This window comes from Nesoenas mayeri (assembly GCF_963082525.1).
Source record: "Nesoenas mayeri genome assembly, chromosome: 10".
NCBI lineage: Eukaryota > Metazoa > Chordata > Aves > Columbiformes > Columbidae > Nesoenas > Nesoenas mayeri.
Window position 1 is genome coordinate 11,593,829 of NC_137560.1, and position 17,652 is coordinate 11,611,480.

The 17,652-nt window shown below is 43.6% G+C and overlaps 1 protein-coding gene across 1 annotated transcript in view; it reads right to left on the bottom strand.

The window, feature by feature from the left end:
- The window catches only part of ITPR1 (inositol 1,4,5-trisphosphate receptor type 1), a 158,633-nt gene that overhangs the window by 36,956 nt on the left and 104,025 nt on the right, over positions 1-17,652 (bottom strand). Inside the window, exons 40-43 of the mRNA XM_080350532.1 lie at positions 8,512-8,692; positions 7,635-7,888; positions 1,866-2,066; positions 95-205 (exon numbers count right to left, since the gene is read on the bottom strand). Of these exons, the coding sequence (XP_080206658.1) occupies positions 95-205; positions 1,866-2,066; positions 7,635-7,888; positions 8,512-8,692 (747 nt within the window). The remainder of the gene's footprint in view (positions 1-94; positions 206-1,865; positions 2,067-7,634; positions 7,889-8,511; positions 8,693-17,652) is intronic.

Genomic DNA, 17,652 nt, shown 5'->3' on the forward strand with positions numbered 1-17,652 from the left:
ATGAATACTGGGATATAATAAACACCCACATAATTCCAACAATAAAATTATGTTTCATCTTACTGTTAATGTGGAACACAATATATTCACTTGCCTTCAGTTCCAGTACAAGGTCCATCCTCTTCTTTCCCAAAGGATTGATGTCATTGAGGATTAACGCTGTGATGATGTCAATACCATTGGACTCGTGAGTAGCAATGCAGTTCTGTCCAAAAAAAATCCAAACTTCAGTAATTGTCTATGCTAAAAACACAGCCTAGGCTGGTGACCCAGCCAGAAGAGTCCTCTCTTTCATCACCTGGTAGGCTGTTTGAGACGGATAACTGAACAGAAAACTCTGGTCAGTGGAATAACAAGAAATTAAGGCCTTTTGTTTCAGGCTTTTCCTATCATCAGCTACGGCATGTTCTACTGAAACCACCCAGCCTCAGGAAGCAACAGAGTTGATAAGTGGACCATGTACATGCCAAAGCATCCAAGCTGAATACATAGCTAAGGAAGAACACTGTTTTACTAAGATTAGGGAGAGTTTTCTTTATTTTAGATGTGCCAATCAACATCTACTTCAGTCTTGTCCAACCACAGAATGTGAATTTCCACAGCCTTCTTGCTTACTCTTTAATCCAGCTTTTGTAACAGCCAATAACTAAAATGAAGCCAGCAAGCTACCGTCAGCTTGTACAAAACCCAGAGCCCTGCTCTGTTGTTGAGTTCCACTGCAGAGATGCACACACATCTAAAGGTTGTTATTCCACGTGGTTTGTAGTATAGAAAGAAACTCTCAGTTATAAACTGATGTGCACAGCTATCTCTTCAGTACGGTTTATTCTAGACTTCAGAGTTAATTAGGACTCATTGAAACAGTGATAGCAAGAGCCATATTTAGACCAACGGCAGAAGAAAAGTGCCTGACTAAATGGTGATGCTGCTCCAAGACATCTGTATGACCTGTGGGAAGGTGTGGTGGACAAGGACAGCTAAGCAGTACAGCTGCCCCTGCCCTCTCATCCTTCTCATTGGAGCACCTCAAACCTCCTGCTGCACAAGCAAAGTACCTTCCCATGTTCCTTGCTGATGATTCAACCTTCGAAGCACAGAGCAGATGAAGTCCAGTTGCGGGTCAGTAACTACTTTATGCAATAGCATTGTTGTAACTATTCAGTTATGCCTTCCCAGTAACGTGGTTTTGTAAACCACCGTGCTTGCTTTTAAAACAGTTATTCCTGCTCAGAGCAGAACAAGACACTGACAATGAGCATGGTTTTGGGGGGAGCGGGACAGGGAGAGCCTCACCACCCAGCAGACACTCGGTGGCCCTCACCAGCACCCAACCCACGCTCACTGAGAACCACCACATCACCCTGCAAGCACATGTACCCTGCACCTGTGCCTAGACATGAGACTATGTCTGAAAATAAACTCAACACGGTCATCACTTTCTCTAATGAAGCTACAGAGCTCAGGCTTCTCCCATCAGTCTGGGGGAGGACACATTTCTGGTCTCATTTACTACAGGCAGAGCTTGGTTTTTGCAACATTTTCACTAGAAAGTATTTGAAGCACAAAAATTCCCTACCACCTCTGTCTGTCGAGTCTAATAAAACAATTTGAGTCCTAGGAAAAATCTTGGATGCTTTGAGTGGTTCAAGTCCTCAGAAGGGGCCTTGAGAAACAGAAGCTGATTATTATGAGTTTATAAAGAAAAAAAAAAACAAACCACTCAAACCAAAACCCCTTCGCAGGGCAGGTAAAGTGAGCAGCATTATAAGACAACACAGGTCTAGAAGACTAGAGCCAAGCCCGCAGAGCACATGCTGCAGGTGTAGGGGAAAGGGTGATGTTTTTGACAGCCCTGGATGTGTTACCTGGTTCTCGTGGCAAGGTCCCTGACAGTACTCAGTCAAACTCTCCAGCGTCTGGTTGATCAGTGCTACATTTTTCTCATTTATATACAGACCAAGAAGTCCAAGTCCACCAGTTGTGCTTCCACAGATACAGTCCAGAAACTGCAGTGTTTCACACACCAAGTTGTAGTTCGTCTTGTTGTTCTGGCAGCGTAGGAAATTCTGCGAGTAGAGTGTCAAAGCCGGGAGGAAGGGAAAAAAAAAACCCAACATAAAAACTGATGTTTGGATGGTAACATTTAATCAGTTAAATCGTAACAGTTAATCAACCCACCATTGCACTGCACGGTATACAGCTCGAATTTCACTGGAGCCTGCACAAGCAATTTCAGCTTGCAATGCGCTGCTCTCCTGAGCAGCTTGTTGGCTTCAAATTTTATAGAAGACGAGCAGTAATAAACAGAGTGCATCCATTAGAGCACTGAAACCCAACACGGAATGGCCATTCGCCGCGAGTCAGAAGGCTCTCCTGAGCCTGGAAGCCTTCCTTCCAGCCTGCCTGCTACACTTCACCGCTACCATCACCCAAGGCTGTCTCCTCCCGAGACCTTTCTCCAAGACAGCGGCAGCAATTCCCTGGCTCTGGCTTCCAAGCAGCACCTGTGGAGGTGGCACAGAGGCACCTGCCTGCATGCCTGGAAGGAAAGCATCTTGAAATGCAATTCTCTCAATTGCATTTCTTCCCACGTAATTATTGTAATCCCTGCTTGAAGGTGCTGATTAGGAGCAGCTCCTCAAATGAAATGCCAGATTTGTCAGCATGGATTAAACATGTTTCCTCTCTCCTGTATTCCAAATGAAAAAAGCACGCACCCAACCTAAACAAAGAAGGATAATTAAGGGAAAACAATATTGCAGTGACTCAGATGCTGTTTGTCAGTGTGTTCTCAGCGGCATGCTGTAAAATACAGACACTACCACTGTCTTTTCCTTGAAGCTTCAGCAGGAGAACTCCTATCCAGCTTAAGCTCCAGCAGGTTACAGAACACTTCAAAGGCGAAAAAACCCTGAGACCAACAAGATGCATGGGACTATGGAACCAGCAAGGTCTTTTCTGCAAGCCTCCAGAGAAACGCTGTTAACTGATTGCCTCTAGTGCCTGCGTCAGACTAATAAGTCTTTTAAGGCAAACAGACTGAGAAATTGCCAGATTCAATTGAAAGCTAAGCTAAAAAAGGAAATTGCTGTCTATGAATGCAGACTAAAGGTGACAGTGATTCAGCACATTTCAACTGATTGCTCATTTAGTACCCTGACTTTTGATTAACTTGTCAGAATATAGAAAGGTTGATGCTACAGGAACTGGAGCTTGTACTTTCCCTTCAGGAAAAAATGCAAAAATAATGGATAATACTGAAAGCAACGACACAAAATGCTCCCTGGCAGCATTACAGCATTTTCCTGATTATAGCTAAGTTTATGATAGCCTTAGCTTCTTGATCCAAAGTCAATAAACACAAAGGACAGAGAAGGAATGAGGCACGGGATGCAGGACAAAGTTAGATGTCTGTACAACAGGAAGGACGCAAGCAGCAAACAAGACCCCACTGCACTGTGAGAAACAGCCCCAGGGAACGTCTCTTGTGTTCTCAGCCACTATAGATTGAGCTCCTAATTTTCTGTCATCCAGACGATCTCACAGGCTGCGAAGATGCAACACAACTCCCCAGTATTGAACGTGCCATCCTATTGCTTCCAGCTGGAACAAACCTCAGGTACCATCCGCAAGACCCGGCACTCAGAATGAAGAGCAACAGAACTGCAGATTCAGCTAGAACATAAGAAAAGTGTGCATCCTGTGGTACTTTGAGGAGAAAATAGGAAAAAGAGCATTCTTAGTGCCTTTCAGCAGGCAATATACTCTGTTGAGAGAAATACTGTCTGATGGGATGAAGTGCACTCAAAGTCAGGCAGTCATTGAACTCCTACCTTTGCAAATAACCTCGTGGAGATCCTTCCCTAGCTAACTTCATGCTACTATCCATTTTTAGGGAGCCCAGTCCTCCTCATTTCTGACATACATGACCAGATAGGGCTCTGCTTGCAAAGGCAGCATCTGCAGCCAGTTCTTAATGCCTCTACAGCATTTCCGGGGGTTGGAGACTTTCCTTCCCACTACACAGCCTAAAGCCAAGTACCCTTCAGACAAAACATGATGGCTAAAAATAAAGTTGGCTACTTTCAGAACACGTGCGTGGTCTGTTCAAGCACGGATGAACACAGCATCCTTGGAAGGAACAGTATATCGTTTATGTGGGTAATTCCCCCAAAAGCTTAAATGATGTCTTGGGATAATCTTTGTTATAGCAAAAATCTGATCCTTAGTTAGGAAAACTTTGCAAAGAAATAATAAGAGAAAAAGTCTTAGTAAAGTATTATTTTTAAATGATCAGATTTTTCTTTACAGGCCATCAGGTAAGGAAAGGCATTTTTCACTGAATACAGGATTGCTCTTTGGTCTTATAAAGTTAATTCTCTACACGCACTTCTTGCCTAAAACATGACAAGTTAAACCAGCTCATTCTCTGCATGCAGTAGTACTGCTCCGCTAGCCAAATTATTGAATCACTCACCTGCAGCATGCAGAGCTTTACTGTTCTTTATTACCTAGGCTATGTCTCCAGGGATTACGAATGAAAGAAACAGTCAAATCCAATATTAAAAGCTGTAGCAATTCCCTTTATTTTTTTTTGCACAAGAGCAGTATTTAACCTATTGACTTAGACCTTTTATCTGAGCACGACTGGCTAGCACATTACTACAATATTTTTATTTCACAGAAATAACTCACTTGTTAAGAAGTAAAAGAACTGTAGTACTATGTTTTTCCCATGAAGATGGGATTTTTAAGTGTAAGGCTGAAGCCACATACTTGGCTATGTGTGAGGTTGCCACTGGCCCAGGTGCCAGCCCCGGGGGACAGCACTGATCTCTGTGCCACCGGGAGCCTTCCAGCCAGCCGGCTCCTGCTGACACTCAAGTGTGCCCTGGATGCTTCACTCAGCTCATCAGAAGTTTCAGTTCTTGTGACCGATTCTGCGGTATATGGAGACATCTTCATTCAGAGAAAAGACAGGACAGAAAAGACTTCCCAAGGAAACTAGTGGGGCTGTAGCCTGGTCAAAGCAGAGCAGCTGCCTGCAGCAACCCAGAGCTGTGCCGGCTTTGCTTCCAAGACCGAGATCTCATGCAGAATCAAGGGTCAGGCCTAGCACAAGCTTAATGGGAGCCCCCAAGTATCTGTGTGCTGAGAGAGAAACAGAGGTATCAAGAATTCTCCGGAGGAAAATTTGATTCGTTCCGCCTGAAATGGGTAGCAAAACACACTTCCAGCATCCACCTGTTTGTCCCAGTCTCGCATTAATTTGGAGAGGATACTGCAACTCCTCCTCCAGACCCATGCAGTGAGCTGGAGGGGTCAGCACCCTGACTGTGTGCAACGTGGAACAAACTGCAGCTTCATCTGCAAAGGGAATAACTGAGTGATGCCAAAGACACAGTATTGCAACTCCCTAAGCCATTTCAAAGGCTTCTTCTACATTTAAAACACATATCAACTCTTACAGCCATGACTTGCATTCACCTGTTTTTGCACAACATCAGGCTACTTGTAATTGCTAACAGCTTGAAAAACACTTGGTTTGATAAAACTACAACTGCACAGGGCAAGCAATTCCTATTCACTTCTAACTCAAAGCAAATTTATGCAATTTTGGAAGACACACAGCTTCCAGAAGAGGTTTTACTTATTCCTTGAAGTAGAGAGTCCAATGGCAATATTAATAAGGAGTTCACTTACAATGTACTAGCTACAGACACAAAGATTTTGAAGCTTCAGACACTCCGGTCTCCCCTCCATGGCTGAAGAAGAACGACAAGCATCAAGACGACTGTATTTAAAAACCTGTTCCTCTCACATGGTTTTTTTTTGTTTGTTTTTTAAGAAAACCTTTTTTCCCTGGAGCTGAATGCAACTACCTGCTGTTTGGGGAATTTAGTTGTTCAGGATGGTGAACAGCCCAGGCCAAGTTTCTGTGTTGGCTTGAATTCAATTTTGCTCCTATAGCTCTCAGTGCCTAGCCAAAGACAGCCGCAGCAAAGGATCATGTGTGTGCGGTTTGGACTACTGCCACATAAACCTGCCATCCTACTTGTCTCCGACATCGCTAACGGCATGAAAATTGTTTGACGAAACAAAGATCAAATAGCTTTTTGAAAAAAATTAGGGGAAACCTTGATGTATGTAACCTCGGCACCTATAAAACGCTAAAAGAATTACACGTTCACAGCGCAGGAACATTACCATACAGATTTGACTTCACATATTGCCAGCAGCAGGGCATTCGAGTTCAGCGGAAGCAATTTGGCAGGTCTGAAAAGCACTCACGCAGGGTCCTACACTTCTGGCGTGCCATACAACAATATGCAATCATAGCAATTATTCCTCCTTTATGAGGGCATTTAGTACATTGTACTGCATCTCACCAGCTCCTCGCTTGCATTCAATTCTAATCCAGCAGCAGTGGTTACACTGAACAGAAATCATGTTAATTGTAGTCCATTTGTAAGCAAAAATCTGATCTCCTGCGGAGGCACGCACTAGATAGGATTACTAATGTACAAGATCTGGGCTTGCTACTTAAAATTATACAAACATCACAGAGTATCACAGGACAGCAAAGGCTGACAGGGATCTTTGGAGATTATCTAGTCCAACCCTCCTCACTCTGTCACCGGGCACCATGACGGAGAGGCTGGCTCTGTCCTCTTCACGTGCCCCCCTCAGGTGTTTATACACACAGGTGAGATCGCTCAACCCTTCTCCTCTCTAGACTGACCTCTCTCTACCTTCTCCTTGCCCACCAGATGCTCCAGTCCCCTAGTCATCTTTGAGACTCCTTGCTGGACTCAAGAGCCCAGGACTGGACTCCGCACTCCGCAGGGGGCCCGGGGCATCCCACCAGGCACCGTGGACTTGTGTGTGTCCAGCTTGTTGAATGTTTCCTAGCCTGATTCTCCTCCACCAAGGATACCTCTTCCTTGCTCCAGACCTTTCTTCTGGTCCAAGGGATATACGCTTTGTGAAGGACGATGCTACCAGTAAAGGCCAAAGTGAAGGTAGCATTGAGCACTTTGGTTTTCTCCATGCCCTTTACCACCCAGGGCTCCTGCCCCCTTCAGCAGCAGACCCATGCTCTCCCTAGTTGTCTCCTGCTGTGGGTACAACCTAGAAACCTTTCCTGTTGCCTTTTATGTCCCTTCATAGATTCAACTCCAGCTGAGCCTTTCCTGATACCAACCCCATGTGTCCGAATCTATGCACATGAACAGGTCCATGAAAACCCATGAGAAACTCTTCACTGAAAAGTAAGCATACGCTTGAGGGCTGCTAGAACCAAAGTCTCAATGCTCTATTTTCCTACATGACTTCTTTTCCTTCCCCTCTTGAAAGCACATCAGCAACTTCACAGCAGAACATCTGCTTGCTTTAAGCATATGCTTTTAAAAAGCCACATGAAGTGTTGATCCCACCACCACTTATATACATTGAAAACACCACTGAACACTGGATAAACGGAATTCTATGTATTTGTCCAGCAAGGTATAAATTCTTTTTTTTTTTTTTTTTATTACCTTCAAGGCCAAAGAAAAGAGTCAGCTGTGTACCCATTTAAAAAGGCACCAGATTAGCAAGATTGACGTGGCAGCAGCGACTGTGCAAGGCTGTACCTGCAAATCTCGATTGTGGTTTTCACAGAGCAGCTGCAAGAACCGGAGGATGGGTTGCATTATTGAGATCACAGCACTCATCTCCAGGTCATCTTTGCTCTTATCTGCCGCAGACTGTGCTCCTTCTCCTGCCGAATAATGGTCATCGGGATCAGCCTCCCTCCGGTACGTGTTGTAAGCCTTTCTTGTAGCTGCAGAGGCCTCCAGCAACTGATCCCGGACCTCCTCAGTAATTTGGCTCATAGGCTCTCTCACTAAAACACACAAGAACAGATCTCCCTTAGGAAACTGAATAAAGGGGACTAGAGAAATCTATTCCCACATTTCCCATTATAGTTTCACACACGGGCCAGATATTCATCATCAGTTGTTTCTGGTAAGTATGTTTAGTGTGATGTGAGGGTCTCGAGTTTAGAAGGATATCATATCACTCTTTGCACCTTTTATGTGAACCACAATTAAGTTACAAATTCTGGTATTAATTGGTTAGGGCACACACATCTAGGACTACCAGGAGTTACAAAAAAAGGACTTGCTATAGAAGAAGATTAAGATTTCTCCACTTATTGTTAGAGAAGGCACTGACCACAACCCACAGTCCAGGGTCATTACTATGGATCAGATTTGGGCAGCTTGTCACGATGGACAAGGTGGTAGAGTCTCATTTCAGAAATATTTTTCATCATTTCAATAGCACAATCTCACAAATGGATGAAGAGGGGATGAAGCTCTTGAAATCCCAAGCCAGGGCACCACTGATCTCTGAACTTTGCTCTGTGGGATCAGAGATCAGAGCATTATTGCATCAACTGGAAAGAGTTCAAAACACAACATTTTTCTCCCATGTCACTTCAAAAAGGGAACAACTGGGGATTACCTCTTTTTCTGTTGGGTACATCTCTGTCTGAGTCTTCATCTTTCTTTTTATTTCCTAAGTCGCTAGTGTTGACTGTGACAGTAGCCTTGATTTCTTGCTGTGCCACTTTCATGCGATCATAAAAAACCTTGAAGAACTTTTCAGATTTCTTATCTTCTGTCAGTCGGCAGAAGAACGAATGCTACAAGAGAAAATGGAACAGGATCTATATCTCTATACGTAGGCTTGAATACAGATTATTTCACCTTTCTGCACCGTGTGATATCTGGAAGGACTGGAAGGTTTATTAGCTTTCAGTAAACCAAAACCTAGAGCAATGGAGCCTTGTATTTTATTGTTAAGGAAGCCCAAGTGTCTCAGTTATATTAGCTTTGTAATTAACGACTTCCAACTATATTTTTAAAGAAATGAGTGCAATAAATCATGCTAGCCCTCATACATTTAAGCAGCACACATTTCTCTAACAACGAAATTAAGGTAAGTACAATGAATTAAGGTAAAGTAAGGACAATGGAATTATCTCTTATTTGATTCTCAATTCCGAAGAGTATGAGCAAAATACAGAGGAAAAAGATCTGTCCTGCCTTCCTGCCCTCTAATCAAAAGGACGGTGACTCATAACATGCAATAGTCGATGTTAGCGACAGTCCAAAAATGTACAAGCAGGGCAAACTAATGAGGGATATTTTGTGCTAAGTTTCCATTGCCCGGTATGCAGCAGACTTCTTAAAATTCCTACTCTAATATATCTAAGTGACAGAAAAACTGAAAGCATAGACTACTTTTAAAAAGGTTTATTAATGTTCTTCTGCCCATATGTGCACAGAGACACAAAGTTCTTCCTAAAATTGAGGAGAATACAAATCATGTACAGGTCAAAGAGGAGCCAACACAGTGAGTGATCAGACAATTCTTGATGAAACCAATATGCTGTTACATAAATCAAGACCAGAGCTTAAACACGACTGAAGGATGAACTTGTAAGTGGGTCACCTTATGCAGAGTATTATGAAATTAGTTAGCATTCTGCAGTGGCTCATGATCCAACAGCTTTACATGATGAATAGGAATGAAGCCCGATTTATTGAAAAAACAAATTAAAATGGGAATAGCAATATATCCTGCCTGTTTTTCTGCGAAGCGGGGCACACAAGGCCGTTTCTGGTATGCCTGCCTTTGATCACTCCCAAGCAGCTGCAGTCAGAACAGCACCGAATGACTTTGAAACACTAATAAAGTTGCATCTTTGATTACAGAGAAGCAACACTACTATTTAAAGAAGCTGGTCAATATTCACATGAGATATCCCTCCCAAAATTGCAATACCTTCTACCTGCCCAGAGCAACTCAGGTAAACTCTGAAGAGTTTGTAATTACTTCCAGTGATTAACAGAGAAGAGGGAAAGGAGAAGGACCCAGCACAGGCATCGCACGTTCTCAAAGGCAGCCCCACTGGAACCTTCTCCCGACATCCATTCAAATGCTCCAGCAAAACAGACGTGCCGGAGCAAGAGGCGCTGGCTACTGACAGCAACTGTGCCAGGCCTGTGACATGACACAAGATAATCTGGGGGCCCAAGTCGTTTAATAGTATTTGCAGGATAATATTCTAATCCAACACTTGATACCAAGAATTTTAATGTTTTCTCATAAAATACGCTCAAATAAAATAATCCTTTGAATGACAGTTTACTTATCCAGATTTTTTTGTTGTTGTTGTTCTAAACTGGTGCTTCGACCTGACCAGACCTATTGGACAGAATGCTGTCGAACCACAATCACAACCAAGAGGTGCATTAACAAGGTTTCCCTGAGCTGCTGCTGAGTAACCAAACCCAGGTTTGGGTTGTTCAGACAGCCAACCCTTAGTCTCTTATTGGTGGCTACAAGTACAGACAGAGGATGGGTTTGTATCTGCATTGCATCTTGAAAGTTCTACTCTATCTGTATTACACCACAAGAATAACAATAATAATACTTTACAGATAGACAAGCATAAACCATTTTCTGAACACCATCATGATTTGCTCATCAGGAGAGCGATGGTTGTCACCTGGCTGCAGGTCTCAAGAGCCTGGACAGGAGGAGATTCTCTGCAATGAAGCAGCAGTGACGGAAAAGCTTTTTTTTTAATGAACCACACTACAGAAACACCTTACATGCCAGTAATTGTTACTTGCTGACAGGGTTATTTTTGTCATCTTTTCAAGCTTCTTAACTGACTTTCCACTGCACTTCAGAGAAAAAACAAATGAAACAAACATTTCCAGTAAAGCCTTCTTGTGCGTGCTGTGCATATGTTCAATGGTTGTCACAAAATGATTGTTTCAGTTTAGGTCAGGATGCCTAACACCTTCACACATATGAATCAACCACATGCCAGCTATCAAAGATACTGCATTTTAAGAGGTGTGATCTTGCAAATTGCGCTTGAGCAGGTAATTGGTGATGATAAGTATGACAGAAATCCTAAAATTTATTTACAGATACAGCCTCAAAGTAAGAACTGGAAAATCTCCCTTTCTAAAATGGAAATGAAGTGGCCATTTTAAACTACCGTATGGTAGGGTCCTGGCTCTCTCACAGGCACCATGCAACCACATGCAAGACTGCTGAAAGAGCAAGTGTGCTGGGAAAGCAGCTTGGAATGAACTGAACAGCAAACCTCTACACTCCTATGTGTTTTAGAAGAACAGTGCTTTGAACATACCACTGAGACAGGGCATTTGACACCAGCCATCCCTTTGAGGGTCTCCTCATGAACCAGATGCAAACACAAAAGCCAAGGGTCCATGTCAGCAAGAGAGCGCGGCCCTCGGCACACACTGGGCAGAGAAGCCCAAGCTGTCTCCTCATCTCCCAGACAGACCCCACCCACGTAGCCACCACCAAACCGGGACTGTGATCTCCTAGAAACCTACCACAGGGCAGGGAACCGTGCCCCACAACACACCAGTATGGGGACTGTGGCTGATTATCCCAGTACATGGTACCAGAGGAAAAGGCACCTGCAAGGCAAGTGAAGGTATGAGCTTCATCTCATACTCGAGACGCTGGCTGTGGACCAGCTGCCTGCTCATGCAGAGTGCTAACGTCATGCAGTACAATACTGTATTTTACTTCAGCTGTGTTTTGTTAACAACTAAGAGTCATTCCCATTTAAAGAGAGATATCACATGACACAAAAGATCACGAAGTTTGCTTTATGAATGCCGGATTCACCAACAGCTTCGTAAGTACACACACCTCAATGAAACACAATTCAGCTCCAGAGCACAGACACCATCCGATTACACAAACCAAGACTTCTCTCTGATATGAGGGTATCAGAGATAATGTGACTGCAATTCATCACACAGCCACAGAACGAAATTCCAAAACATCTGCACATGACATGCACAAGCTTGTAACGTGATAGCTACGCTCACTGTACATAAGAGCATCATGCACAGAGTTCTCAATCATTTTTAAAGATGGAGCAACCACCACCTACGCAAATTCATTCAAGACTAACTTGGGGCAATGGAAAGAGCTTTGTTAAGAAACACGAGGGGAAAATCATCTTATGTAAAGGTTGGCAAGTTCAAAGTCTTGCAGGCCACTGGAGAATAAATATATTTTTGTGGTGCGCTGTTTCCATGCAGGTATGAAGCACCAGACAAGCAGCCATATGCTGCGTTATTTACTGGTATATGGTACATCAAGCATTATGATGAGCCTGTAGTTGTTTCAAAGGGATGGAGGGAGAAGAATCTGGCATACACATTGCACATGTGCAAAGCCAGCCAAGCTGACTCCTCCTCCTGACATCTAAAGTGGTTTATTAAAATACTGCAAACAACTAGTAACACCAGGAAATCTGCAGAATAACTGCTCCTTCCTTCTTCTGTCATCCAGCTCTGCTCCTAAAGAAATCCTACCAGAAACCTCATGCACAGCGGAGTATTCCCCTTACACCGTTGCCCCTCCAGCATACTGCCTCTGAGCTAAAGGAGGATGGTAAGTAAATACTGTCACCATAACATCTACAACAATTTCCCTGGTCCACACAAAACATGTTGCAGAAGACAAGTTGCAAACCAAGTGACTGATTTCACTAGAAAATAAATCTAAGGCCAAGTTTAAATCGTAGCACATCGATTAGCTACAGCTTGGCCCACCCTTGAGCACCATCAGCCCTTGCTCTCATTAACTGAGGCTGAAGCTGTGGTTAAGCTTTGAGAAAAGCATCTTATCTTTCTTTAGAAGGCATCAGAGATGATGAGCTATGTCTGCAGTCTGTTCCAGTGGTTAATAACTGTTAGAAACATGTGATTAAGCTGCTTTTTAAGTCACTAACTTCTGTGACTTAAGTCACTGATTTTTCTTTTAATTTATGTCTCTTCTGTAGTTATTGGCAGCAACTTCATATCCTCTCCCATTCAAACTATTTACTGTTACGTGTTTAGAATCAGAGAATCGCTTAGGTTGAAAAAGATCCTTCAGATCATCGAGTCCAACTGTTAACCCAACATGGCCAAGTCCACCTCTAAACCATGTCCCTAAGAACCTCATTGGTGCATCTTTTAAACCCCTCCAGGGATGGTGACTCCACCAGTTTCCTGGGCAGCCTGTTCCAATGCCTGACAACCCTTTCCAGCAAGAAATTTTTCCCAATATCCCAAAAGCTCCCCAGGTACAACTTGAGGCCATTTCCTGTTGTCCTATCACCTGCTACTTGGGAGAAGAGAACAACCCCCTCCATGCTACAGCCTCCTTTCAGGTAGTTGTAGACAGCGATAAGGTCTCCCCTCAGCCTCCGGTTTCCACGCTGAACAGCCCCAGGGTTACGGAGGCAGGATAACCTCACGCATGTACAAATGCTCCTTAATGTGCCTCAGGTACCAGCAACTGGTAGCAAACTGTTTTTTAACTAGCAGAGCTGACATCTGCCCCCTGAAGAATGAAGCTGTAAAATGTAGCTGATGGCCACCTTCATGTGAAGTGTAGAAAGTATACACCCAGCTAACAAATCCATTAAGAAATTAACTAATCCACTATAAGTTTAACTATGATTGAGTCTGTAGGATTGTGAAATGAAAAGCAAAGGAACCAGCTGAAGGCGGTTGATTTCTAGCTCTTGGCTTTGCCAGGCTTATCCAGTTTTGCCTGTGCGCAGTCACCCTTCCAGCAAACACCTTCCTCTACAACGTTACCTGCTAGCTGGATCTGCCCCAAAGTCACAGCTGTCTTGCCAGCCAAGAAAAGGAACAACCGTTTGATTGTTTTGCATCAAATCTCTTGGCTTTCTGCCCCAGACTTGGTAATTACAGGTTGGACTGTATGCGCTGTCTGAATGATCATATTGTGAGAAATATAACCAAAAGCTACTAGCAAGCCTTGAGTTCAAGATGCATCTGCTTACACGTGTGCTTCCTCCTGAAAGAACAGTGGCCTGATTTTAGCAAAGACTCTTCCTGCAGAGCCCAAACAGGGATTGCCGTCATCCTGCAGCGGACAGAGTATTTTCCGCACCACACCCTCCGTAATTCACAAAGCTGTTTCAACAGACCGCAGCCATTAAACCTTGCCAGACCGTCCAAACAGATCTCCAAAAATTCCCCAGGAAAACAAATATTTGATTACCAATAAATAACGGCAAGCCATGCCCCAGCAAACACCTCACAAATTAAAGCAAACTGTTGTCATTTCCCTCCCCATTTCTCTAATGCCAGTGAACAGAAAATACACCATGAACTTGACTAGTCAGGGATACTTCAAAGAGGAAAGTCCATCCATATACAAGAAAGAGATCAGCTCTCTGGCTTCAATTCAGGACATTTTATTCCAGTACTGGAGAGGAATTATTACAGGGATGTTAACTTGCTTGGGTTATCCAGACAGGCTGCCAGCATGAACTAATCCAAAACTCCTGTGCTACTTCATCTCTGCGGAAAGAGCCCGCCACCCCCATACCGTTCCTTATAGCTGGACTACTTCAAAGCAGCCACATTTTACTGGGAACTGCACCGCTAACACAAGCACTGAATTAAGTACAAATGCCAACCCTCTACATTCTGCCTAAACATATTGCAAGGGCTTCCACTGCAGAAAATTCAAACCTAAGTTTGCTTTCTCTCCTCCCTCATTTATTTATTTTACATATCACTGATCCCTCTCTTTTCTTGAAATCTTTCATACGTCCTGGCTCGGTAAAGATCCATCACTCCGGGATGTGAGTGATAGATATCATTAGTCTTGCATAGCTTAAGGAAATGGCAGCTGAAATATTTCATGTTGAACACACTTCACAGTTTGAAATAAACCCATAAGGAAAATCTGCCAGAACACCTCAATTGCCTTTTCTTTTTTTTTTTCCCCAAACTGTAAAATAAACTTTGTCCTGAAAGCAGAAGGGGTACTTCCCAGCTCTATTTTTGACAAATAAGACAAACTCACTGTCATGGGCATCCACATGCCATCCTTCAAGGCTCTACTCCAAGCTGGAGATTCTGCCCAACCTTAGAGGGGTTTTTGGAGGGGTACGTGCACACACAGACAGATCCCTGCCTTTCCCAACCAGCTTTAAATGAAAGCAGCAGCAGAACTGCACCACTCATTTCAGGGAAGAGCCCTTATATCCTACACATTCTCCTACTGCAACACCTAAAATCTTGATGCACTTTTAAGTCATACCACAAGGGGAAAGAACAAACCTCCCAGAGATACAGTCCCCTTGTGCCCTTCCAGGGCCAGTACAAAACCCCTGGGACAAGAAGGTGACACGGGAGGTCACTGGGAGGTGAAGGCAGACTGGGGGAATGACAGGTAGAAACGTGACTGTGGGGTTTGGGGTTTAAATCCCCCCGCAGACGGAGCAGATGGCTTCCAAAGCGTGGGAGACCTGGGGGCCTGACTTCTTTCAGCACGGAGCCTTATTTGAGTTCCTCCTGCACACATGTGGGAGCACGCACCCGCCGGGTCACCCAGTTAATCTGTGCACAGCTCTTGCATGGCAGGAGCATGAATCCCACTTCCTTACCGAACCAGTGAGTTCTGTGTAGGTGTGAGAAACAAGGAAGTCTGCAGACTCTCCAAAAGAAAAAAAAAATGTGTAAGATCTTCTTGAGAGACAGAGAAATTAAAGAAAACCATAGCAACAAGTCAGTCCACCTACCCAAACCACCCACCCACCACCAGTTTCATTTGCTGACGCACTTCAAAAACAAGCTGGCTCCTACCCGCTCTGGAAGGTGAGCAAGCCCTGAGAGCTCATTAAATTCCCTTCTCAGCTACTCTTGTGTGCCTGCAGCTAGTGAGCAAGTGGGATATAAATAGAAGTTATATAACATCGCTTTGTTGATTCCTGTGCTTACCCAAAAAAAAAAAAAGAGGCAGCATGACCTTGTTTTTCTGAATAGCTTGCCTCTGCCTGCTTGTGGAGGACTTTAATCCCACTAGGGATCATCTTAAAAGTTAATGTTGGACCTGGATCCCATGGAGAGCAATGGGGAGAATTAGCGATTTTGTTCTGGGCTTCTTACAGGACCAGGATCACACCTGAACACCAAGAGGACTGTCACATGAGAGGTTTGTGGTACCCAACAACCATGAATGATACAAGGCTACCAAGACAGGACAACAAGCAACACAGCTGAAACCTGACATAGCATCTCTCCTCCATTTTTTTGCCTATATTGCTCAACTGCACAGATGAGTACCTCAAAATCTAAGCATAAAACCTCCCTTTGGGCAAAAAGACTGAAAGATGCTATGATACAGGAACACTGATGGCCCAAATATACTTCAAAAAGTATTTGCAGCTGCAGCTGAAGTAGAAAGACTAAGTGGTATCGCTACAATCTCACCTCATCCACCCTGTTCTCAATCTCATCTGTGCATCTTACTACCCCTGATAAAAACAAAATAATCTCTGCCAGAATGCTTCCTCACAGCTTTAGGTTCTGTCTCTCAGGGCATTATCAGTGGGGCTTGTTTGTTTTTAACGTGGTGGTATCTAATGGCTCAACGAGACTGAGACTTTGCTGTGCTAAACACATTAAAAAACACATGAAAGGGACCGAGTGCTCCCAGGGGTTTGCCATCGCGAGTCTCCTCACGTGCTGCAGATCAGCAGAGCAGCAGGACGTGGAGCTCCTCAGCGCTGACTTAATTACTAACGCAGGTTCCGTGCCTTGTTTCGAAGGTAACTGTGCCGTGAAGGAGGGTCTGGATCTGCAGCGTGATTCATGCTGGAGGGCTCTTGCACAAGAGGACAAGATCAGTGCCTGCAGCTGAATGCGATGTTTGATGCAGGTCCTTATAAACACCTTTTTTTAATGTCATGTTCTGAAGTAACATACTCAGAATATTAAAAGAAAAGATGTAATTTAACTTGAGAAAAACTTGTTAAAATGGAGAAAAACATAGGTGATTACTTAATACCTGCCAATAGCTTGCTGGTTTTACTTGTGTTTCAATAATACCTGTTTAGGAAAACTATGGAAAAAAGATGTAACATCCTATATCAAAGAATTATGCCTGTTATATACAAACAGTAGAGATTTTAAGAGACATTTTTTATCAGTGACCAAAAGTTCTCAAGTCGTATTTACAAAAGTTTAGTGATCCAAAGATAATCTTGCCTATGGAGCATTTACCATCACATACGATTTTATGTGCCCACATGTATCCATGGCTGTTGCAAATTTTAAAGTGGTAAATCTGGTCTTAAAAGTCCAAACCACAAAGCCCAAAGCACCATTGTGTAACTAAATGTATGTTTTATGTCGCTAATACTTCTGTAACATTTCATAAAATTTTCTCCCAATTTTGAAGGGCAATTGCAGTTGTAGAAAAAAAAGAAACCAAGTGCTTTGGCAACTGAATAGGACAGACAGGACACGTTTAGGCCAACAAGGCAAGTGAAAAAAAATACAGCAAGTTGCCTGGCTGGTTCCAGCTATTTCACTGTTGATCTTTTTAGCATCACTTATCCTTCAATTTTTGTCACAGTATTTCTCAGCCAACATTACAGCAAGCTAAAGGACACAGATCTGCCTCCAAGTTACTGCTCCCCCAAACCCAAGGGCTGGAGCAGATCATCACAGAATCAAGCCCCATCTCCCAGAGCACCCTTGTGCACTTTGTTTCTGCAGCTTT